Source organism: Asterias amurensis, chromosome 2 (assembly GCF_032118995.1).
Source record: "Asterias amurensis chromosome 2, ASM3211899v1".
In the NCBI taxonomy this organism is placed as follows: Eukaryota; Metazoa; Echinodermata; class Asteroidea; order Forcipulatida; family Asteriidae; genus Asterias; species Asterias amurensis.
Genome location: NC_092649.1, coordinates 13,063,863 through 13,088,297, shown reverse-complemented (window position 1 = coordinate 13,088,297; position 24,435 = coordinate 13,063,863). Strand labels below are relative to the sequence as shown.

General features: G+C 38.6%; 1 protein-coding gene across 1 annotated transcript in view; it reads right to left on the bottom strand.

Annotated features, from left to right (window-relative positions):
* Window positions 1-1,423: 1,423 nt before the first annotated feature.
* Window positions 1,424-24,435, bottom strand: part of LOC139949384 (neuronal cell adhesion molecule-like) — an 84,725-nt gene continuing 61,713 nt past the window's right edge. The window contains 15 exon segments of the mRNA XM_071947745.1: window positions 1,424-6,562; window positions 7,372-7,438; window positions 7,441-7,461; window positions 8,773-8,857; window positions 8,860-8,906; window positions 9,371-9,541; window positions 15,634-15,759; window positions 16,532-16,708; window positions 18,376-18,495; window positions 19,280-19,463; window positions 20,582-20,700; window positions 21,644-21,869; window positions 22,595-22,971; window positions 23,311-23,616; window positions 24,210-24,375. Of these exon segments, the coding sequence (XP_071803846.1) occupies window positions 6,346-6,562; window positions 7,372-7,438; window positions 7,441-7,461; window positions 8,773-8,857; window positions 8,860-8,906; window positions 9,371-9,541; window positions 15,634-15,759; window positions 16,532-16,708; window positions 18,376-18,495; window positions 19,280-19,463; window positions 20,582-20,700; window positions 21,644-21,869; window positions 22,595-22,971; window positions 23,311-23,616; window positions 24,210-24,375 (2,409 nt within the window). The 3' untranslated portion in view covers window positions 1,424-6,345.

Here is a 24,435-nt window from a genome sequence, read left to right as displayed (position 1 = left end):
TTGTCGTTGATCCAAGTATATAAGGAATAACCCTATTTAGCGAATAGTATAACCCAATATTTCAAAACCATCAACGCCGCTTGGTGGCGCACTAGTGGTCTCAACTCTCAATTTACATTCTGGGGGAAATAATGCAATGTGATTTTTTTAAAGAAAAAAAAAATTAAGGGACAGTCATCATGAACCTTTTGGGTTGTGGCTGTAAACGTAAAACTCCTAATAATTGGTAAAAAAAAAAATACAGGTGGCACTGTCACAAACGGACTATCTAGTGGGCATTAGTGTGGACAGACCCAGGATACAGTTTCTGGCGCAAATATAATAAGAGGGCTAGTTCCAAGTTTTAAATGTTCAGTGATTTTATTTTGGATAATCACCAATTGAAAATAATATAATAATAATAATAATAATAATAATAATAATAATAACCGTATTTATAACGCACCTTTTGCCAAAGGATAACAAAGCTCCAAAGCATTGGTTAGTTCTATCTAGGAAGTGCGGTAATCTTCAAATTTTCTGAAGCAGCACTTTAAAGGAAGAAGAACAAGAAGAAGAAGAAGGATGCAGGATTTATGATTTTGTTTGTATCTCAAAAAAGGGGCGCCACCCGGAAATTCACCGCATGGCAGTAATGTTTTGCTTGTTAAAGAAAAATACAAAAATATTGTACCGTTTAAAAAACCATTAGACCGTTTTGTTGAATTTTAGAGAAACATTGGTCTACATTGAAACACCAATAATATTGATGCATTTGAAACTTAAAAAAATTGTTGAATAATAAGCTATATTTGTGTTTATCAAAAGTTCATTATGAAATTTAACAGTTTGATAAACTCTGCATATCTGCAGCTATCTTGACTAAACTGTTAATCAAACACTTAACTGGAAGTAGGCCAAGTCGAAGACCCTTTTTTTAAATTAGGTACTTTATTTGTATTTACAGCATGTCTGGTTGGATAGTTATGATAAGGTTCGGAAATGACGGCCATTTTGGATGCATCTTGGATTTTGCAAAGAGCTCCAGGGGGGGGGGGGGATTGATGTCCTTCTACAATCCCGGCCATATCTCTTTTTGGCCCCCCCCCCACCTTTCAATGTTGGTTCCAATTGCCGATCTTCTCCCGCATTATATTCAACATTGAGCGGGGGGACAAATTTGTTGTTGCGAATGGGAAGTGCACAGGGGATTGTTTTATATAAAATTAGGAATGGGTGGCTCAGCATTTGAGCCGGGATTGTAGGCACATTCCTGAACCTATCCTGAAAAATGTCTTTTTTTTAAAGCTTTTTTTCTTCAGATTTTGGCCTATATTATTACCTAAATTGCTCTTGGACTATTGTTTACAGCAGGAGGTGAAATGCTTAGTTGTGTTTTGTACTTGACACATACATAAACAAACGAATAATGAAACAGTAGATCTAATTGTGTTTTAAACAACATTTTAATTTTATTTAAACACCAGATAAAAAGCCTTTTTGACAGTACTGATTAACAATGGATTTGCAACAACTACAAGTGACAATAAAATTGATTCAAAAGCCTTTTATTAAAGCTGCATAATTAGCATCATCATTTTGATAGAAATATTAATTCGAAAGAAAAACCAGTCAAAAGTTTTTTTTCTACAAGCTGTGAAGTAAGTGATTTGTACAGGTTTGAAAATTCGATTAAAAAAAATGGTAAGCTTTGATTTAAATCCCCTATAGCTTTTACATTCCAATCAGTTAAACAAATTACTCAACGCCACTTTTAAAAATGTACAAGTTACATAGACCAGCGTTCATATTCACTATCTACAGCTCAACCATAATTTATAAGCATCAGAGCATGCAATACAGATCAACTTTGTATTTTTACCCACTTTAAAAAACGATCCAATTATCCTGACAAAACAAAATCACTTCACAAGCGACTTCATTTATAAGTAATTTTGAGAAATGTTGGACATGTCCACCATACCTCAAAAAGGCTAATGGGATATCACACAAGCTTAATTATCCATAAAGCATTTATGAATCCGTTCAGAAGGAATTTTAACAATTCCAAAACTTGTAAAAGGTTAATGGTATTTAAATGAGGACTCTGCATAAAACAATACTGTAACATTTCGGTGTTTCTTTAAACAGTGCAACTTTACATACATCTGTTTAAAGGAACACATTGCCTTGGATCGGTCGAGTTGGTCTTTGGAAAGCGTTTGCAACCGTTTTTTATAAAATGCATATGGCTGGAAAGATCTTGTAAAAGTAGAATACAATGATCCACACAAACATGCCTCAAAATTGCGTGGTTTTCCCTTTACCTCGTCGACTAACACGTCGGCCATTTATGGGGGTCAAAATTTTGACTCCCATAAATGGCCGAACGTGTTAGTTCGCACAGTAGAAGGAAAACCACGCAATTTTGAGGCAAACTTGTGTAGATCATTGTATTCTACTTTTAAAACATCTTTCCAACCATATGCATTATATAAAAAACGGTTACAAACGCTTTTGTTTTGACCAACTCGTCCGATCCAAGGCAACGTGTTCCTTTAATGAGAAAACCTAACAATAATACAGACATGGTGATGTACATGTAGATATATAGGCTAGAGTGAAATCCGTTATGATTCAAAACTTGTCTCATTTCACTGCAGTGTGTTTTGATATGGTTTTAAAAATTTGTCTAAGGTTGTTATAGCTTTCCCCATTCACCTCATCATTACAACAAGGTAACTTGATTTTGGTTTTGGTTTTGATTTTCATGGCGGCTTCAAGACAATGAAAGTAATTTTGAGAAAATAAAATACACTTCTCCCAAATCATTTTCATTCAAATGCTTATTATATGGGGGCACTTCGGCGCTTAGTGCTGCTTGGATGGTATGCATTAAAGCAATTTTGCCAAATCTACAATTGGGGTTGCTCAAATTCAAGGAACATGAATGAAGAAGACAAAAAGCTGCATAAAATGAAAAATTAAAAACAAACATCAGTTTCCTCCCCCCCCCAAAAAAAAAAAAAAAAAAAAAAAAAAAATAAACAAAATAAAAAACAATGGGGAATGGAGAACTGGATTAAACAAAGATAGAATATCACAAAAACGAAGATCAATTAAAAAGGTAATAAAAATCACAGTATCATACAAGAGCATTGTAAAATTAACATCCTTTCATTCCCATTACGGGAGGCTAAAAATAGCCCACCCAATTGCATCATGGGAAGGGGACAGATTGAGAGGAAAATCTCATTCCTTAACTTAATTTTACATACGTTCTTCTGCACCTAAGTCTGCAGGTTAACTTAAAACTTTGTAAAAACTAATCTGGTTAATTTATTACACTACAAGAATATGCACAATAGAAACCATCTTCTATTAGCCTGTGTCCAATACGGTGAGTTCGGCTACGGCTAGATCAGCACGTCTGCCAGTATTGAAGAATAGGCAGATGCAGACGTCCTAGCCGTAGCTGTAGCCGAAGTCGCTGTTTCGGACACATCCTCACTGTTGCATCTACTTAAGCCTCAACCTAGCTTGGCAAGTGCAGAGACCAGCAATAAAATATAATTAAAAAAAAAAAGAGTAATAAAAAATACTTATAATCTACACAGCACATCTTCTCAATCTCTGTTTTAAAAAACAAATAGCAAATTTCAAATTGCAAACTCATATAGTATAAACACCTTTCAATTTGTCCACTGGTCCCTATATGCAAATAGAGACCAAACAAATGGGGCTTTTAGAATATCATACAACTCTGCGTATATGCACACACGTCTCTAAGCTAAAAGTGGTTCTACTTAGTGTGTTAAACCATTATCAATATAGATATTACAGGTACATTAAAACAGTGGATATTTTTTTTTTTTTTTTTAAATCCTCAAGAATTCTGGCTCCATTACAAGATGAATGCACATAGTAAAATACGACATAGCTATGCTACACTAAGTCATATACAGCATAACGGTACATAATATTATACAAGATACTACAGCTAAGTACATGTACATTTAACTTGTGTATGGGTGGTATTGTAAAGTTAGTTACACAATCATACTGGGGTGGATTTCACAAAGGTAGTCCTAACTTAGGACTAGTCCTAGGTAATGCTAAGAGATAGGACCAGTCCTAAGTTAGGACCAGTAACTCATCCTAACTTAGGACCGGTCCTATCTCTTAGCATTGCCTAGGACTAGTCCTAAGTTAGGACTACCTTTGTGAAATCGACCCCAGAACACTCTTGTGAGTGAACAACAAACCACTTTAGTAACTCACTTGTGCCAAAAGGCTACACAAATTCATTTTTTTCTTTTTTCCTCTCTTCCTTTTGTTATCAAAAAGCTAACGTCTTAAAACTCACAGATTTTTTTTTTGTCTGTGACAACCGAGAAACAACGGAGAACTAATTTCTGTCGCAGCCATTTTGTTTCATTTGCTTCCGATGACCACGTGCCTACTTTCTCCAGGCACTGGTACTTTGCTATCACCACATCTTGATACATCCACAATGATAACCAAGTCACACAAGAACTACCAAGTAGACTTAAAAGCTGGTCACCAGTTTGAGCATGCTGCCAAGTATGACTGAGAGAACAAGCAAGTGTTTTGAAGACCAAATTTCAAAATTAGTTTTACTAAGCTTTAAAATATTTCTAAGACGTGTTACTTATCTTAATTAGCCTGGTTGCTATATACACTGCCTTGTTACTCTTTGATGGCAGTTGATTAGCAGTCAGGGTACTACACTTAATTGAGCACTACATTGTTTGCACTTTTTACATAAGTTCTTGCTGTATTACAATCTACAAGGCGCTTTATTATTTCATAAGCACCATTAACATTTCTTAATTCCCTTCCTGCATTTTCTGTAAGCATGCTCAGCAAAACGACAATGTGTGGAAGGGAACTCTGGACCAACACTTCTGTTAAAGTTCTTCAAACATAGTTTTCCTGTTTTTTGTATTTGTGGGGTTTTTATTTTTTTTAAAGTTGCCAAATGATTTTGCAAACTTTTAGTCATGAAGTAGATTTCAATATCAACTGTCCCATGTAGAAAACCACAGGTGACATTGAGGGTTAATACATGGTACCAGTCTAGGTTGAGTGCCAGCATCATTAACGAGTCTCCTGTGACTAAAGGATCAAACAAACTGTGCTATGTGAAAACTCTCTCGGTGCTCAGAAAAAAGTCAGATTCTATTTACCACAGAGACTTTGTGTAGGTATTTTAACATCGCATCAATTTATAAACCACATCATGATATTAATATAAAAAATACAGGAAAAGCTACCACCCTCTAAATGATGCACTACATGTATTATAAATAGCCCCTATGCCATGCATAACGCAGGTGTCTTGCTAAGGTGCACAGCCTAACCAACTACGGTGCTCACTTTTGTAAAGTGCAAAATGACAAAAGTCGTCAAAATGGACAACACAGAAATCCATCAGCTCTCTGAATTTTTGCCGCTTTTGAATTATCAGAACTTGAGCACAGGATTTTTGTTCAGTTCAAAGGGACCATCTATTCTAATATTTTTTTTTTTTAAATAGTTTTATGTAGATAGTTTGTTTACAGTTAAACTAAAAGCTGCCATGCTACACTTTCAAAAGGTTAACATTTAAATACAAAATAATCATAAATGCCTGCCAGAACAGCGGCTAACATTAACGCTAAAAAAAGAAGAATGTGTGTCTAGTTCTTTTTTACAAAATACAGGTTCAGGAATTGATATGTTTGTCAGATATGACTGAGTGTTGGTTAAAGAAGTATCACTGACACAAATCATTGCCGTAATTTACATACTTAGTACTGCATCCTCAGTACTTTGGAAAATCCAATCAAATAATAACAAATAAAAATACCCTAAGAAAATTGGACAACTGTTTAAGGATTACCAGGTACTTGAAAGAAATGTTAAAAATTTTGTTGTTGTGGTAAATCAAGTCCCCAAAACAAAAAAATTTGGGTTAAAGATTTGGTTTTCTCTAGGAATGTTGCTTCGATATCCCTTCATGATTAACATTATCATCTAAAAGCTAACGAGCACAAAGTTGCCAAATGAGTTTTAAAAAAGAACAACAACAAAGAAATCTTCAACACATAAAATAGTTTCAACTTGAAAAATACAGGATAAGGAACTTCAGAGATGTGACCTTGTGGAACCATCGTTTTTCATGTCTCCATCGAGAGAACAAACATCTCTGCACATCACACAGCACAGCACGTTCCAGCCATTCAAAATGTCTAAAAAGGGGGTGGGTCTGAAGAAGAAATGGGCGGTTAATCCCTACCCTTTTGCCCATATTTTAATAAGATACTCTGTTGACAGTGTTTCTCCGAAACGGGTGTGGCCGCCTCAAACGAACGTTGAGTAAGCGGCACCTCCCTGCTCGCCATCATCAGCTGGTCTCTGTTTCTTGTCGCCATACTGGCCGATGAAGGAACCCTCCTCATTGAATTTGCCGAGTTCACCATCGGCATATTCCTTCAGGCTGTCAGTGTCACTGCTGCCTGGTTCACTGTCACGGAGACTGCCCTGTGACCCTCTTGGGAGCTCACCGTCAGGATTGTCCCTGATTGGTTGAAATCAAATAAAAATTAAGAAATGTGTTTAAATATGAATTAACCTTCAACACCAAGCTAAATTTTTGTGAAACTTTAGAAACTTGGTCGGCGATGCTTCAGGTATTCAACAATTGTATAAATAGACAGCCTCTTCATACGGAGCTTTTTAACTCTAATAGCACCCCCCCCCCCCCCCATGTTGATTCAGTCGGGCCAATCTGTTTTGGCTACAAGGCAACACCACGTGACCAAACAATTACAATTTGTGACCAAATAATGTTCTGGAAGTCAGCTTTGAACAGTTACCATACAGTTACCATTGCTACATCTGGTACCATGGTCACTCCTTGCCTAACCAAGAAATTTGCAAAGCTTAACAACTTTATTAAATTGGGCTGCGGTCTTAATTGATCACCAGCACCAACACCATAATGCATGTAGTAAACAAACTTTGAATCCTGTTAATAGAGAGGTTTCTCGAGCGTACGTATAAAGATACAGATATGGATATAGTAACCGTATCCGTTTTTCTACTTGCGTGTATGAGCTCCTGCATCGGTTTAATGTGTGCGCAAAACACGATAGTCACTAATACGCATCACGTGAAAACACAAAGTGTCGACGTATCGATATCTGTTTGTGTATCCGTAGACTTGCGAAACCTCTCTATTATCTGAAAGGCCGAGTTATAGTCAGTTGCTGCGATGGACGGGCCTCAGCAATGACTATAAACTGTGTTTTTTTTTAGGATTGCATGTCAAGATTTCAATCGCGCGACCATCGCGCGACCGACTTTAAACCGGCCTTAAGAGTAGACTTACTTGTTGGATCGAACTCCTCAAATCCTCCATCATCCTTGAGAGGTGTGCTCTCAATATCTCCTTCCTCTGCTGCTCCTTATCAGACACTACAAGCAAGAGATAAAACAAACATCATTAAAGGGAATAGATACATTGGGTAATGGTCTAACTTGGTGTATTCAAACATATGCATAAAATAACAAACGTGAAAATTTGCGCTCAATTGGTAATCGCATTTGCAAGAGAATAATGAAAAGAAAAACACCTTTGTTGCATTACTTAGTGTGCTTACAGATGCATAAAACAAGCTTCAGCTGAAGTCTTTTATTATTTGGGTAAGAAAATACCTCTTTCTCAAGAACACTGTTACTTCAGAGGGAGCCAATTCTCACAATGTTTTATACTTTCAGCAGCTCTCCATTGCTTGTTACCAAGTAAGTTTTATGCAAACAATTATTTTGAGTAATGACCAATAGTGTCCAGTGCTTTAAAAGGGAATGTATACATTTGGTTATCACTCTTAAAACTAATGGCAATATAAACTAATGGTCAGAAGCCTACAGCAGCTTTTGACAGTATAAAGCATTCTAGAAACATTTCACTTCGAAGAAGTAGTGTGGTTATGTAAAAACAGATTTCAATATAGGAAGCATTACCGCAGTACATTTCTCAGATTGTTGACCCCTTGCACGCGCATCACACGCGGTGACCAATGCCACGCTCACCATGTTGGTGGGCAGTTAGGTTTACGTGTATTAATGCCGCGTTGCCTAAAATGCACACTTTACTGAAATTGCCCACCAGTATGGCGCATTCAAGATTTTTCTGCTGATGACAGTCAGGTGAAATGGGTCAATATATTTTTCTAGGGGGTTATTCTTCCTGTGTAGACATGTTCACTCTGGATTTTCAGGGATATCTCAAAAAACATTTATATTGGATTATCAGTATTCAGATAAAGATAAACACGGGATTATCAGTTGAGATTAAAGGAACATTACAGAAATGATAAGAAGAAAAAAATCGTCTAAGATCACAGATTTAAATAGAACCTACATAGTCTAATGTTAATGACAGTGGAAATCATTCCCTTTAAATATTTCTGTCGGTAATGTCATGTTTGATGAGAAAGAAAAAAAAACTAATTTTCCGTTTGGAGTTTATCGCTCAGTGAGCCTTATATTTATTTGTTTTTTTTTTTAATCGATGTCATGCAAAATGTGTAATCGTGTTTCACCATTTCCTCGTGACCCAGATGGCCAGTACGATTCTCAAACTTCTACAGTTGTCAGTTCATATATATGGTGGATAATATAAAGTGCTTACACTGCCAGCAACTGTTTTGTTAGCAAGAACCAATTTTGTTATGTTCCTTTAAGGTGGAGTGATGAGATTAGATTGATGGATTATGTTCTTACCATTGTACTTTCCACCTCTCTGGCTCTTGAGGATACACAGTACTAGCAGCAGGATACATAACAAGGCTACCGATGATGATGAGATAGAGCAATGAACCAACCTCTCACGTAGATAGGAGGCGCTACTGCAGCTTCTGTGTTGTCAAAACAAAAAGTACATTTGAATATATCGGTCATAGAGCTCGAACTGCTTTAGAAGAGAATCAAGGCATTTATATATTTATTTATTTATTTATTTATTTATTTCTTGTTCATCCTGGGAAATCAATTCAGTAAGAAAAACTCACTGATCTCCCATGGATCCCAGCTAATAACAAATCTACAGAAGTGAACTTAAGATAAAAGATTAAAAATTTACACAGAAAAACATTGCACCTTCATTTAAAAAAAAAAAACTCTTCTCCTTGGTAAAGGACATCCTACGAGAAAACACAAGACTACTGGACTTGTTCAGTCATGAATGAATTTACTGGTACGACGCTAAAAATCACTGGCAGCGGGTGCAGAGTCGTGTGAAATGTTCGATCCCCACATGTATTTCACGTCATTATTCCTTGAGAAAGGACTTTAACTGACAGAATGAAAATGTGTTGCTTACCTCCGCCTAGTGTTTTCTCTCTCTGATTTGGTCCTTTGGTCGCTCCGTTATCATTGACCGCCACTATCTGCATAACATACTCAGTGTTTCTCTTCAGTCCCTTCACAATGAGTAGAGAGCTATCCAGTAAATCCATCGAGCCAGACTTCACAAAATCAGCCTCGTCGTCGTCTGACAATACAAGAAATAAAGACTGCGTTAATGATCCCAGTGGTTGCTTGGTCTGATGCTTGGGGAATCTTACTACTTGAGTAAGAGATTCGCATTGTGCATGTTCCTTAAATAGTGCTGGGGTGTTGTTTTTTTGTACTGGCATGTTCCTTGGACATTCCATATTGCATCGATACCAGGACAAGTTTACAATATTATTGATAGTGGAATGCAAACATCAGAGTTTCAAGATTAGCTACAGCAGTAGTAGTGTTTATACAAGTGCTTTTACAGATAGGGTTGATCTCTTTCTCTAAAGATAAAAACTTTCCATACTGGTGTGAAAGTTTCAAAATAGGCCGCACTGGAGATACCATTTCAAAAATTCACATTTTATTTTTACAAAACCTTCTCCGAACATAAATATTTTTGAAAGGAAACCCATCAGTTTGAAAGACATGTTTTGAATTAAGAAGTCTATTATAAGTCCGCACAACTTTACCCAAATGTTTATATTAAAAAATGTACACTGTACTTGTTTTGGAAACCAAGATGGTAACATATAATAATTAATTGTTTGAACAACAAAATCCAAGATGGTCAAAGGTATCGTTTCAATAATAATTTCATGACTATGAAAGAATCAAAATCAAGTTTTAAAAAACGAAGAAATGAAAGGTGCTTCTACAATATGTTATGATAAACTTATGCAAGATGCATTGGAGTAAGTAATGTGTAGAGGAGAAGACTGAATTGAAACAGAATCATTGCATCATTCCGAATGTGGTGTTATGACACCATATTGATGGGCATGCAACATGATCCTTCCTAATGGGTGCGTTCGATTAGCTTCCCTGGGTCGACCCTGTGGTGCTCACTCGGGTGATTCCCTGACAAGGGCTAAACGAACCATCACTCACCCTCTCTCTCGTGGTGACGTCATGCGACTGGGGCCAGCTCCAAGTGACCCACTCCACAAGCAGGGCACTGGGGGCTGACCCGGGTGAGCCCTTGGAATGACATAAACAACATTTGAACGTACCGGGGGCAGACCAGAGGTCAACCCAGGGAAGCTAATTGAACGCACCCATTGTTACATTCTAGGGGAGGCATGTAACTACATTTGTTACTTGGTAGCGTAGTTTATAGGTATTTTCTTTAAGGGTCATATTCCCATTTTGTCGTTTTATATTAATAACTTTAGTGCACCATTTAATACTATGGATAAAACCAACATCAACAAATTATATGTTGTCATGGCCGAATGGTTTAGAGCATCGAATTCAAGTTCTGGTGGTTTAGTCATCGTGGTATGGGTTTGAATCCTGGTGATTACCCTTGGTCATTACAATTTCACATAACTGTAACTAGTGCGAAGTATTGGGAATCAAAAAACTAGTGCAGCGTACAGCTTCAAGCCTCTGCACAATGCAAAGCACCAAACTGACACAGCAGTGAGAAATAACATAGTCCACCAGACAGTGGCAAAAATAAGGGGGGAAAGAGACGTACCCCCACCCCACCCCACCCCATGCACAATTTGTGCCTGTGCCTGCAGTGACACATAGAATCAAAATTGTCCACCCCTTGTGCCCCTAGAATTTCACCCTAGTTTCGTCGCTGGCATACCAGACTTCGTAAGAAATACTGAAGAACAAAAACACATGAACTATAGACAAGACTCATGATGCGTTGCAATTCGCGATATTAAGAACAAATACATTAGAGAACGGAGAAAAGACTTGTATGAACAAAAATGATACAAAACACTTGCCTTTGATTAAACCTGGAAATTCCAACAGCAGAATATTAGCCAATAAATTGTTACTGTATATATGGCATGATCATCAGTACAGTATTGATGGATAAGCCACTTTAGCACACAGTCCAAACGCAAGTGCCAGGTTTTTAAAATTGCTTTATGCAAAAATTTGTCTATTGTCCATGACTTGCATGTAATTATGCTGCGCCAACTGTCAAGCGATTTGCATTGCACATTAAAGGAACAAACTGCTCAACTTTTAGAACCTTAACACAATAATAACTCTGCTATTATGAAACAGTTATTTTAAATTTAATATTGTCCAAATAAACAACAACAACTTTAACAGGTCCTTTTGACCACTTTGTCCTTTTAAAAAAAACATTTTCTAGGGTGTCATGACCTATTTAGAATCAGCATTCCCTCTTAACAGTTTTCTGCTTGCCAAATACCACTTGCTACACTTGAGGATCAGTCAAAATTCACTCCAAGTGGTCCTTCTGGCTAGTTCAGTGTTAAAAAGCATCCCTATTTCATTTTAAGGATGAACCTGTCTTAAACCTGACGGACTAATGAATTGACGAGCTTACTAGTTTTACATCGGTTACCGCAAACCTTTCCATATCGTATTTCCACCATGCAAAGTTTCAAATCCTAACTAGTTTTGCTGGCTAGTCACTACAAAAGTTAAGGGCAAACCCTGTACATGCCGTCTTACATGTTTTGTTTTTTTGCGATGATAATTTTACCGAATCCTCTTACGATTATTGGGAGGCGTGAAACTCCCTTTAAATGATGACGCATTTTTCGCGACATAAATAATGCAATTAGTAGGAAACTAGAGATGGGTTTGCCACATAGTGTGTATACACCAAATGATATTTGAGCTGTGTGCAGTATTTAAACCACATCTGTTTCTGAACTTTATACATCTAGTGCAAGAACAGGTTTACATGGCACTTGTGTCCTGTCAAATTGGGTCGTTTGTTGCACAACTTTTCCAAACCATTCTAAAAAAACAAGTTCCTTTGTTAATAAACAAAACCGTTTGTCAACAAAAGTCACCCAGTTTTCAAGGTCAGTTGTAAATATGATCCATGCACGATTAAGCAGTTATCTGTGCAGCAATTATTTAAATATTAGTAGAACAAATAAATCAAGTTATCTTATTTAAGGCCTATGTTATTGTGGAGTCACCCATGCACAAATTAAACAAGCTATGAATTTCTGTTAAACATACAGTCAGTGTATTTGAAGAATATTTGTTTTCTCTCCTCACAGATAACATTCTTAATTGAAGCACAACTTCTTTAATTCAAACATCTTGTTTGATGTGTCTTTTTAACAGGCCAAACCAAAAGCATAAATGGAGGCTGGCTTCTTCACCACACATTATTGTTTCTATTGTTAAAGGCAATGGACACTATTGGTAATTACTCAAAATAATTAACATCATAAAACCTTTCTTGATTACGAGTAATGGGGAGAGGTTGATAGTATATAACATTGTGAGAAACAGCTCCCTCTAAAGTGACGTAGATTTCGAGAAAGAAGTAATTTTCAACGATTTGATTTTGAGACCTCAAGTTTAGAATTTGAGGTCTCGAAATCAAGCATCAGAAAGCACACAACTTTGTATGACAATGGTGTTTTTTCTTTCATTATTATCTCGCAACTTCGACCACCGATTGAGCTCAAATTTTCACAGGTTTGTTATTTTATGCATATGTTGAGATACACCAACTGTGAAGACTAGTCTTTGACAATTACCAATAGTGTCCACTACCTTTAAGAAAGTTCAAGTATTCGCATCCACACTTCAAGCTTTTCGTGACCTTGTGAAAACTACCTTCATTCGGCAGTAAAAACAAGAGCCACTGATTCAAGTTATGCACAAATTCAACATTCCAACTATCAGGAGAAAAATAGCATCGGAAAAGATAGTGAGATATCAAATGATTGAGGGCAGTGAAGGCAGGGGGGGGTAGGGGAATAGGGGGTTTGGGGGTTGAGTAGGAACAATAACAAAAACATACAGATTGATTTGGCGTCCGTTGAGCTGAAGTCTGCACAAAATTTGTTAATGTTTGAGGCACAAAGGAAAAGCAAAATGGTTATAAGGGCAAGTTTAGGATATTAGGCGAACTGAAACATTTTGTTAGCCCACGTTTTTCTTTTTTTCCTTTTTTAAATTTTTGTTTTTAACCAGCAATTTCTGACACTTTTGCTTATCATAATGTTTTAAAAAGAGTGGATAGAAGTCCGATAAAAGTAAACAGTCTGCCCTAAAAATTTGGAGATGTTAAAATTAACACTGGTCTGCAAGACCTTATGATGAATCCAAACTTAACAAGTTTACAGTCCCACTGTTCAGACTATCAGTTCGAGAAGTGTCAAAACAGAAGTTTTTCCCTTCATGAATTGAGACAAAAAAAGTGGCAGAAATTGCTGATGATCTGAATGGAAGGTACAACATTGTTTGAAGGAGGTAAAAGCCCCCTGTTGTTCAAGATACTCAGCAAGAGTGAAATCCCCATCACGGAACGATTTCACAACTCGGCAACAAAAAAACAAGAAATTCCCTCCAAATGACCACGAGGGTACGTTTACTATTTGAACAACTGAGAAGTTTTGAATTTTATAATTTTAAAACAAGTTGTACTTTCCATTCACTGAGAGAGCCAATTCAAGAATCTTGCATGAGTAAAAATGTTTTACCAGTACTGTTGTCAGGTTCTGTTGTAATAGGAACAAAAATCAAGTGAGGAATAAATTAATTAACATAAAACAACAAAATTACAACAACCAAAAGTTAACATCTGTTGAGGAGTCAAATGAAGGGTTAAAATTATTTCAAATCTATGACAAACTCTAAACCAATGGTTTTTAATAGTTAAGTAGCAATGAGATCATTATGCGATCATGATATCATGATGTACTACTCTAATTCCAGAGTGATCCAAACAAGCATTATGCACAGATGCAGATAGATGTTTTTAGCTGGAAACCGATTAATGTTCCCTTTTGCTAATGACGTTAATTTCACAACCTCGTCACTATCTACCTAACATTTACAGGCCAAGTCCCACTAGTAATGGCTTTCAAAATGAACAACTACATGTCTCTACACATGTTTGAGTTGTGGCTGAGGCTAAGCTGTCACAGGAACCAGTGTTGAAGCATAGGAGGCCCAAGGCAAACACCCTTAGCAACAGCAGCAGCCATTGCGATAGCCATAAGCCCTTCCACGACAAAACAGCCTCACTCGAAAAAAAATTCACTCCAAAAGGTGTGAAAAGAGGCCGAGGTTATATTCACATCCATACAAAGCATGCCTTTGAAATGGGAAAAAGCACATCTCTAAGGCCGTATCCAAACGGGGGACTTTTGGAACGCTAGGTGGCAGCAGACTTACCAGGTAAAATACACTGTTCTTGGTAATGTGCGCATGCTCAGAACTACAGAAATATCAGAAATTTATGTGGTACTAAGTCTGCTGCCACCTAGCATTCTAGGGGGAGTCTCTCATTGGGGCAGCTTAAGATGTTGCTATGGAGAGCCTATGCTTCAAAGTATGTTACCATGGCTACCAAGCCTCAGCCCTCAATTCAAACATGACCTACCCATGATTCTAATCTTATGGAAAGTGAAGGAACAATATAAGATGCTTGCAGAGTAATCTGAAGAGCTAATAAATCGCACCAAACCCTCTTTTAATATTCTCCTAGAGATAAGACACAGCATTTGCATTAAGATTCACATTTTAATAACTGCTCTTCAAGATGGAATTGTCCCTGAAAAACGTTGTTAAATAATGCACTAAATTTTCAAACCACCCTCCATGATTTCAACAAGGGAATGTATAACGTCAAAACAGATTGCATTTTCGTATAAACTGTACTCCTCAAAATCTACACCACGTGTAGCCATGCCCCAGCCATGCTTAATACAACAAGATGCATAAAATAAATAATCATTTTATAAATAATTTGTATTTAACTGCCCTCAGTGGAGAACAAAGAGAACTATGGTAAGGTCTGTGGTTGTTGTGGTTGCACTCAGCAGGCCGTGCAGATTTCTCTAATGTTGCATCCAGAGAGCAAAGTACTATACTGGCTCAGCAAATGCTGTGTGCCATCTCCAGAGAAAACTTTAAAAAAAAGGATCCCTACACCAAAAGCCTACCCAGACGCATTCCAAATCACCTTCAAAGGAAATCATGACAATCTATGATGAACCCAAAACATCTGCATGACTTCTAAACATGGTTATGGCTTAAGCATGCACAAATGACAAGGGGATTTGGTATTTCTCACAATGTCAATTTTTTACAAAAACAAAACAAACTTACTTGCTTCCTTGAAAAGGACGTAGAAACTGTTGGCAGCAGGGCCTGAGGATGTCTGAACGAAGGTAACATTGATTTGCTCAAGACCAGGGCTTAGTTGACCCTCTCCAAAGATGGGCTCCAATGGCACTGTGAATATAAAACATGAATGGGTTGCCATTACGTAGATATTCACTGGGCCACAGAAACATGCCGGTGTGGCAGGAGATTCTGTCACCCCCCCCCCCCTTAGATTCTGTCCCAACTTTTTCTGATAGCGCCCTCTCTTGACCATGTTAATTTCCCTATGGAGGACATAATCTTGGGGGTACAGACAACCTTAGGACACCGGCATGGTGTGATTTCATTGGAATTGAATGATTAGACTGTAGAGGATTAACTTTGCACTGTGTAAAGACCGTAACTACATAATATCATATCGCAGGCCGACATGGTCCATTATTCAAACCCACAGTGCATTATGTTGAATGGTCAGACAGTAGGAGGGTTAACTGTGCACTGTGTAGAGGCAGTCACTACAGCATATCATATCACAGGTCGACATGGCGTGTTATTCAACACAGATGGAGGGTGTTATAAAGAAATGTTTTTTCTAAGCACTCTTATTGAGGTTGAGCTAAAAGGAAAAACTGCAACAATCTTGTGGTCAGGTTAGTGTAGTGTTATTTTGCCTCGCCTTCCGCCTCTAAGACCCCGCCGAGGAACTACATGAATCAAGTTTTCAGTGACTACCTGACTGCATAGGTTTACCCTGAAATAACTTTCCAGGTGCTTTTTTACAAAACTTTTTGGGGGTTTTCCTTGTGGCTAGTACAGTAAATAAGGTTGCTTTTCTGAGAGTCCTTGGCTTCACAACCAGAATAAATGAAATCAAATAAATTGAAATCCTGTCCATTCTTACCTCCGCCCGGTCTTGTATCAACCTCCTTCTCTTCCTTATCACCTGGTCCTTCTGCTCCATTGATGGCAAAGATCTCGATGCGATAAGACGTGCTGGGTTTAGCGGATATCTTGAAGCTGGTCGTATCCTTGCCCTTAATCTCTTTTACTTGAGTGCCAACCAATGTGTCACCCTCAACTACGGGTAACAAAGGAATTGGGTTTAAAAGCACTGGACACTATTGGTCATTACTCAAAATAATTGTTAGCATAAAAACTTACTTTGTAACAAGCAATGGAGAGCTGTTGATATTGAAGTAACGTCGTTTTCGAAGTACTTTTCCACTAAAATATTTGAACTTGATTTCGAGGCCTCAGAATTAGATTTTGAGGTCTCGAAATCAAGCATCTGAAAGCACACAGCTTGCGTTTTTTCTTCCATTATTCTCTCGCAACTTCGACGACTAATTGAGCTCAAACTTTCACAGGTTTGTTATTTTATGCATATGTTGAGATGCACCAAGTGAGAAGACTGGTGTTTGACAATTACCAATAGTGTCCGGTGTCTTTAAATACTGTCACGGTGTGTAGTCATAAAAAGGTATTTGTTTCACAAACTTCTTCGGTGGAAAAAAATATCTCTGTATGTTCAAATAATGAGTTCTTTGTCAAAGACTGTTGTACATAAATAACACACACAGAGATCTTACTTTTATTAACAAAACAAAACAAACAACTGTGGGACCAAAAGTTTGGTCCCCAAATTCTTTGAGTACGCATGAGATTTGCATGATCTAATCCCTCAAATATTTCACCTACAAGCCCCCACTGTTTGTACTGTAAGCACTATGTAAGTTTTCATCATTCTATTCACCAATTAAATAAGAAGCATTCATGCTGGAGCACTAGGTCTGTATGCTGCTGGTCGGGTCGGTGAAGAGGAATCGTTTCTCACCTTCCACCTCTAGGACCTCAGATCTGGGCCCAATTTCATGGCTCTGCTTACCGCCGAATTCCGTGCTTATGATCACGATTCCCCCAATTTCTGCGCTAGCCTTGTAAGCGTTGAATGCCTAGTAACGTTGAGTCGCACGCGCAGAAGCCAAAATTCGCTGCTAACCCGTGAAATACGCTGCTTGCTGTAAGCACAGAATTCCCTGCTTCCGTAAGCGCCGATTCTGTGCTTACGGTAAGCAGAGCCATGAAATTGGGCCCATGTCACACCAGGGCACTTTGTCTACTTGACTGCATTGGTTTTCCTTCTACATCTAAAACTACCGAGATCCTTTCCTTCTCTTCTCTCCGTTGGGTTCTTGGCTAGTATAGTGATTAAGTTGGCTTTTATTGTAAAGTATAGTGAAAAAGTCCTTGGCTTCACAACATTAATATATGAAATCAATTTTGGTTTTCACCCATACACCGATGTGTGTAAGCAATGTGTACTCGGTACTTTCCCGAGTCCTGTGAAAAAATATCACAGGCATATTACTCAGGTGAGATTCGAACCCATGACCCTTGAAATTCTAGAGCAGTGTCTTACCAACTTTGGTTTTCACCCATACACCTATGTGTGTAAGCAATGTGTACTCGGTACTTTCCCGAGTCCTGTGAAAAAATATCACAGGCATATTACTCAGGTGAGATTCGAACCCACGACCCTTGAAATTCTAGAGCAGTGTCTTACCAACTAGACTGTCGAGATTGCCCGGTAGCTAGAGGCAGTTTGAATTCTATGTTTTGGCAGCGGGTACCACACAGTGTATAATAGATGTTAAATTTGCATCGGGGGATAAAGAAAATCAATTTTGGTCTAAATGAATGAATTGAAGGAATGAACGAAATGCTGAATATTATGCACATGCTTACCTTTAGAATAGCTCAAGTTGTATCCACTTATGACACCATTGGGTAGAGCTGGTGTACCCCATGTGACGTACAGACGATCTGATAAGGCACGTACCTTCAGGTCAAGCACAGGTCCAGAGGCTGTAACAGTATCAAAAGGATCAAATCATCAGAGCCTTAACAACCAACGAGTCAAACATTATAATGGTAGAGGTCACAGAAAAAAATAACAGAAAGTAAAGACAGAATCACACTGCAGCTAAAACGGAAAAAAAAAACCACGATATTGATCACAACGCAAAGATAACGCATTCTATTGGTTGAATGAATATGTGCGTATTCAGCGTGGAGTTGTTCAACCAATAGAAGGCATTCATGATCGTTATCGCTGCAGTGTGACTCGGCCTTTAGCCCTCACTAAAAATTGAACAACAGCAGCAACCACTACTTTTAACCCCATTTTTCAATAGCCAAACTTAAACCCCTACAGAACAGCCGGTCTGGATGTAGTGATACAAGCCCATCGAGCCACATTGTAGATGAATGTTGGTGTGTAAAGAGTTAAACTAAGAAATTAGGTAGTACTGGGTTGTTCATCCTTTCATTACAGCTTTTACCCAATGGTGGTAGCCCTATAATCACTACTAATGGGTGAAACATAAGCAAGAGTGAGAGTCGTAATTCACAAAAAAGCTCTGAAACTGGACTCAACAATTTAAAAGGAAAAGGTAATATTTTTCTTATGCTCTTTTTTTTTTTTTTTTTGGGGGGGTGACATACCCTCCCCAACAACTGCCACAGTTGATAGATACTATTGCCAAGATTTTTATATGGATGCTGCTCCACACGCATGCACCTGCTTCATGATGATTAAAGATGATAACTTAATGAAGAGGGAATCAAAGCTTAAGAAAACAAAACGTACGTCCTTCTGGGAGTTGGAAGACCACAGCATCTGACTTGGGGCCTTCCTTTTGGCCATTCTTGACGGATACTTGGAACGAGTAGGTCTGGAAGGGTGTGAGGCCGCTCACACGGCAGTCAGCATTAGGGGGACATTCTGCTGGCTCCTGGCCCTGAGCTTGAGCATCCACCATCGAGTAGTAAACCTAGAAGAAACATGTTCAAGGGAAGGTATAGGTCTGATAAACTTCTCACTTAGTGTATCCCAGCATATGCATAAAATAACAAATCTATGACATTTTTTACTTAATTTGTCTTTGAAGTTGCCAAAAAATAATAATAATAAAAAAAAAAAAAACGTTTGCAAAAAAATTGTGCGCTTTCAGAAACATGTCTAAGCCTTTTTCAGATTCAAATATTTAAACAAGTAATAACCTCTGCGTTACTCCAGAGGGAGTAGTTTCAACACAAAGTTTCAGTCTACCAACAGCTCTCCTTTGCTTGTTACCAAGTAAATTTTCATTGCTAACATATTTTGAGTAAGTACCAATAGTGTCCACTGCCTTTAAAGCCATTATACACTTTCGGTAAACAGTATTGTCCAAGTCCCACACTTTGTGTATCACAACTTATATGTAAAATAAGAATCCTGTGGAAATTAAGGCTCAATCGGACATCGGAGTCGGGAGAAAATAACAGGAAAACCCACTCCTGTTTTTGCGCGTTTCGCCGTTTCATGACATGTGTTTATAACAAATCCGTAATTCTCGCTAATGAGAATTAATATTGTTTTACCATTTTCTCAAAAAGTAAAGCATTTCATGGACTAATATTTCAAGAGAAGTCTTTCACCATTACCTTCTGTAAACCCTGTAAGTTATTTGTAAATCTGTGAATTTTTTTTTTTTCCTGTACCGAAAGGGTCCAATGGCTTTAAAGGGAAGGTATACTGTTTGGTACTCACTGTCAAAATTGATGGCAATAAAAACTTACTTGGTTAGGAGTACAGCAGCTTTTCCAAGTATAAAGCGCTTTGAGAATTATTTCACTGCTAAGTAATGTGGTTATGGAAAAATATATCTGTTTTTTTTTTTGTCCCCCCCCCCAACCCCCCCTAAAAATCGAATCTGAGAAACATTACTGTTAGATTCTTTCTCAGATTTTGTGTTCCAATTTCGGACTATTCTTCCTGCACAAAGTGCATACACATTTTGTGCATTCTGTCTACAACAGGCCTGACAGTTCATGTAAGTTATTTGTAAATCTGTGAACCTTTTTATTTTGGTTTGAACCGAAAGGGTCCAATGGCTTTAAGCGTATTTACCAAGAAAGCTTGGAGTTTTCCGTTGATAGACTCTGGTGGAATCTCATCCCATGTTACCATAACCACTCCAGGGGTGTCCTCAGCACTCACTTGAATATTCTTAGGAGAATCAGTCGGCGCTGTGGAAAACAGAGAATTAAAATAAAGATAACTCAAGGTGAAAAACAAAGATGTACATTCCTGGCCATATCTCATTTGGCCCGCACCCTTCCATTTAATGTTGGTTCTCATTGCACGATCTGCACTCCTGCTGGAGTTTACAAAGATCTAGAATCCTTGCCTTATCTTATTTGGCCCCCTGCCCCTCCATTCAGTTTTGGTTCTCATTGCACGGTCTGCACTCCAGCTTGGGTTAACAAAATTGAGCAGGGGAACACGTAAAGGGGCGTTTGTCACATGGCCCAAGCATTTTAGCCAGGATTGTAGGTAAATGGCCACAACAAAGACAGAGTAACCTCTGTTTACAGAAAGAGTGACCTGGTACATACCAAGGTGTTTCATGGCAGGGGAGATACTACCCAAGTCATATGGAAACATTTTTTACATTTTGTGTCATGAATGATTTGGAGAGTTGCAGATGAAGTTTTCAGATGTTCCCCATTTCTTTACAACATAAGTTAACATAGAATCAGACAGAGAGTGCAAGCTTCACCAAAATGTACCATTTAAAGAAGCACAAAACCAATATTTTATTAATAGATAGAATCACCCGCATGATGGTGCATGTTAGTTTTTTTTCCAAACAGCCCGGTAAAAACCAAAATTATATTCAATATCCCCAATCAAAAATGAACATCTATGAAATCATTGTGGTAACCGCTGCAAAAGGATTGGACTGCGCCTAGCCATTTGGGCTAGCTTGATGGTCTAGTAGCAAGACATCTGCTCTAGCAATGCATAAGTCATGGTTCCAATCCAACCCAAGTGCTTTGCATGAGAAATTTTTTCACAAAATTTGGAAAAGTACACAGGGCTTAATACACATCGATGTTAGGGTAAAAATTAAATTAAAATTATTACCTGTTCAGGGAAAAAAAAACAAATTTGGCAAATGATACGTACTTCCTTCCCCGGTGAAGCCAGTTTCAGACGATGCTGGCCCAGGGCCGAGATCGTTCTTGTACATAACCTCAACTTCCAGCTCCTTGTAGTTAGAGCCACTGTCAATCACATAACTAGTGGACTGGTAGTCGTCTATCTCGTGTGTTAGCCATTTCTCGGTTCCAGGCTCTCTCCATCTGATGACATACTTGAATCCAGGACCGTTCTGATCATAAGGGTGCACCTCCTATAACATCAACAACAACAACTATGTCTATGAGGCACTGCATGGTGAGGTATCAATTTTATATATTGGGTTTGTGGTAACACCATGTGTGTATCTACTTGCCAGGTAGAGTTTGTTCTTTGTTCTCAGTCTCCTGACGATGACTAGAGCAAACTAGTCAAAACGTTGAGACCATTCCAAGAACTGACTCCGCGGAAGTGCAGTTAATTACGGTCCTACATGTATAAGCTTATGTAGTAGTCCAAGCCAATTTTCAATACCTTCCGCTCAGGTAGTAGTTAAAAAGCAGGAGAAGTCTCTCGAACATCTGATTGATCTACTCAGCGGTAGTAGAATAAAGAAAGACAGTTCACTAAGAACAAACTCTATCTGGCAAGTAGATACACACATGGTGTTACCGCAAACCAAATATATAGCAACCATGTAATTTTGTCTTCTTTTATTTCACAAGGCAACAAACCTGTGACTTCCAGATTGGCCAAGAACCCAGTGGAGGAAAACAAGGAAGGAAGTTTCAGTTGTAGAAGTGGGAGAAAACCCCCAAATAATTTTTCCAAGGAAAACCAGGGCAGTCAGGTAGGGCCTGAAAACCCAATCCTCCTTGTGTCCCCTAAGCTCACAGTTTTTTTTAACCCGGGTCCTCAAAGTGGCAGACAAGGAAAGATACCTCTTTGCAAACCCAACCATATCCCAAGATTGCTAAACACAAAGGGCTGATCACTTACGGGCCACTCCACTCTCATCTTTCCTGGATCCTTGGGTTCAATAACAACATTTTCTGGAGCTTCGGTCAGTGCTGCAGCGCTGGTTACATAATCCTGTGACGGTGCACTAGGCTCGGAGTTACCGATGGCATTAACAGCCACAACCCGGAAGCGATAGGTGACCCATGGGGAGAGGTCCAACGAGGTCTTTGTGGAGGTGGCCCGGATTGTTTTCATCTCTTGCCATCCGAGGTCGCTCCAGTCCGTCTCGTAGGAGATGATGAAATTAGTGATGGGAGAGTTACCATCGTCTCCAACGTCCCATGACAGTGCGGCCATGGTATCAGAGTCATCTGCTCGCTGAGTAGCGACCACATTGGACGGCGCTGCAGCAAGAGCTGTAGAAAAGAAGCAAAAGAATATAAATAGACAGCCACAAAACAAAAACCCCAGACTATTTTATTCTAAAATTTAATTGGAAATGATTTTAATAATAATAATAATAATAATAATAATAATAATAATAATAATAATAATAATAATAATAATAATAATAATAATAATAATATTATTAACGTCTTGTAGGGCACGTATCTACCAACAAGGTACTCAAGGCGCTTAATATATACATTTATACAGAAAGAGAGATTATTGAAAGTTATAAATTCTGATACCCAATTATTTAGCATCTTAGAAGGCACTGAAAGAGTACGAGGTAGAGAAGTCAATCTACTTACTTTGAACACTGAGTTCTGCATAATCTTCCACCTCATCCATGGAGGTAACTGCCTTACAGGTGTACCGACCAGTATCCTGCACTTTGGTCTCCAACACCTTCAAGTTGTCCGAGCCAGGGCGCTCCGGCTTGAAGCGTCCGCCACTCACTTTCAGGTCCAACACCTGGGGGCCATCTCCGATGTCACGAGTCCAGGTGACCTCAACAGGGAGAGCAGCGTCATGTTCTATCTCACATGAGATGACGGCGTCCTGGTCTTCCACCACTGTGATTGTCTTCTGTGGGCCGATGATGATCTTAGTGCCCACTGTGAAATGCAAAAGATATTGAGAAGACAGTGTTTAAAGGCACTGGACACTATTGGCAATTACTCAAAATTGGTGTTGGCATAAAAAATGTACTTGGTAATGAGCAATAAGCCTTCTTGAGGTATGGCGGACTTGATAGGAGTGTACTGTTTGGTTTGGGTGTATACAAACAAATTTACCTAAGTCGTTGGCAGTACAGAGAGCTAGTGCGCCCTCTAGTGTCAAGTAATTGCCAATCCTGAGAGTTGAATTGCGTACTTGATTGGCCTTTTCCTGGCAAGTGGGGTCGCAAAGCATAGTGGTGAAATCCTGCTAGCTGCATGCGATATGTAGTTTTTATGTGCTGGTGTGCATACGGAGGATTAATCTGACAACCGAGGACTCTAAGAAAGTTTGAATTGAGTCAAGTCTATGCTCGACAAAGCTCAAAGCCAAAACCAAGCTACCATTATAAATGGAGTCTACCTATCTGATGATGCATGATAGCATAACGTTCCTGACTTGCCTTGAATCAATTTCCTTCAGCCAATGTTAATTTACCGTATAAGGAGGGGGGGGGGGGAAACAAAAAATCCCCTATGACACCACTTACTTCTGACTGTGACTCTAGAGTTGGCTGGTACTTCACCGAAGCCGTTGCTGACACTGCAGGTGTATTCACCGCTGTCGTCCACCACTGCCCCCGTTACAAGCAGGGTGCTAGACGTCAAGGCAGAATTCCCATCTTCAACTATGTCGTATTTACCACCAGTCTCCAGCTGTTATCATAAAACATAGCGGAAAAACAGGTTAAAGCAATACAAGAACATCAATGGCTT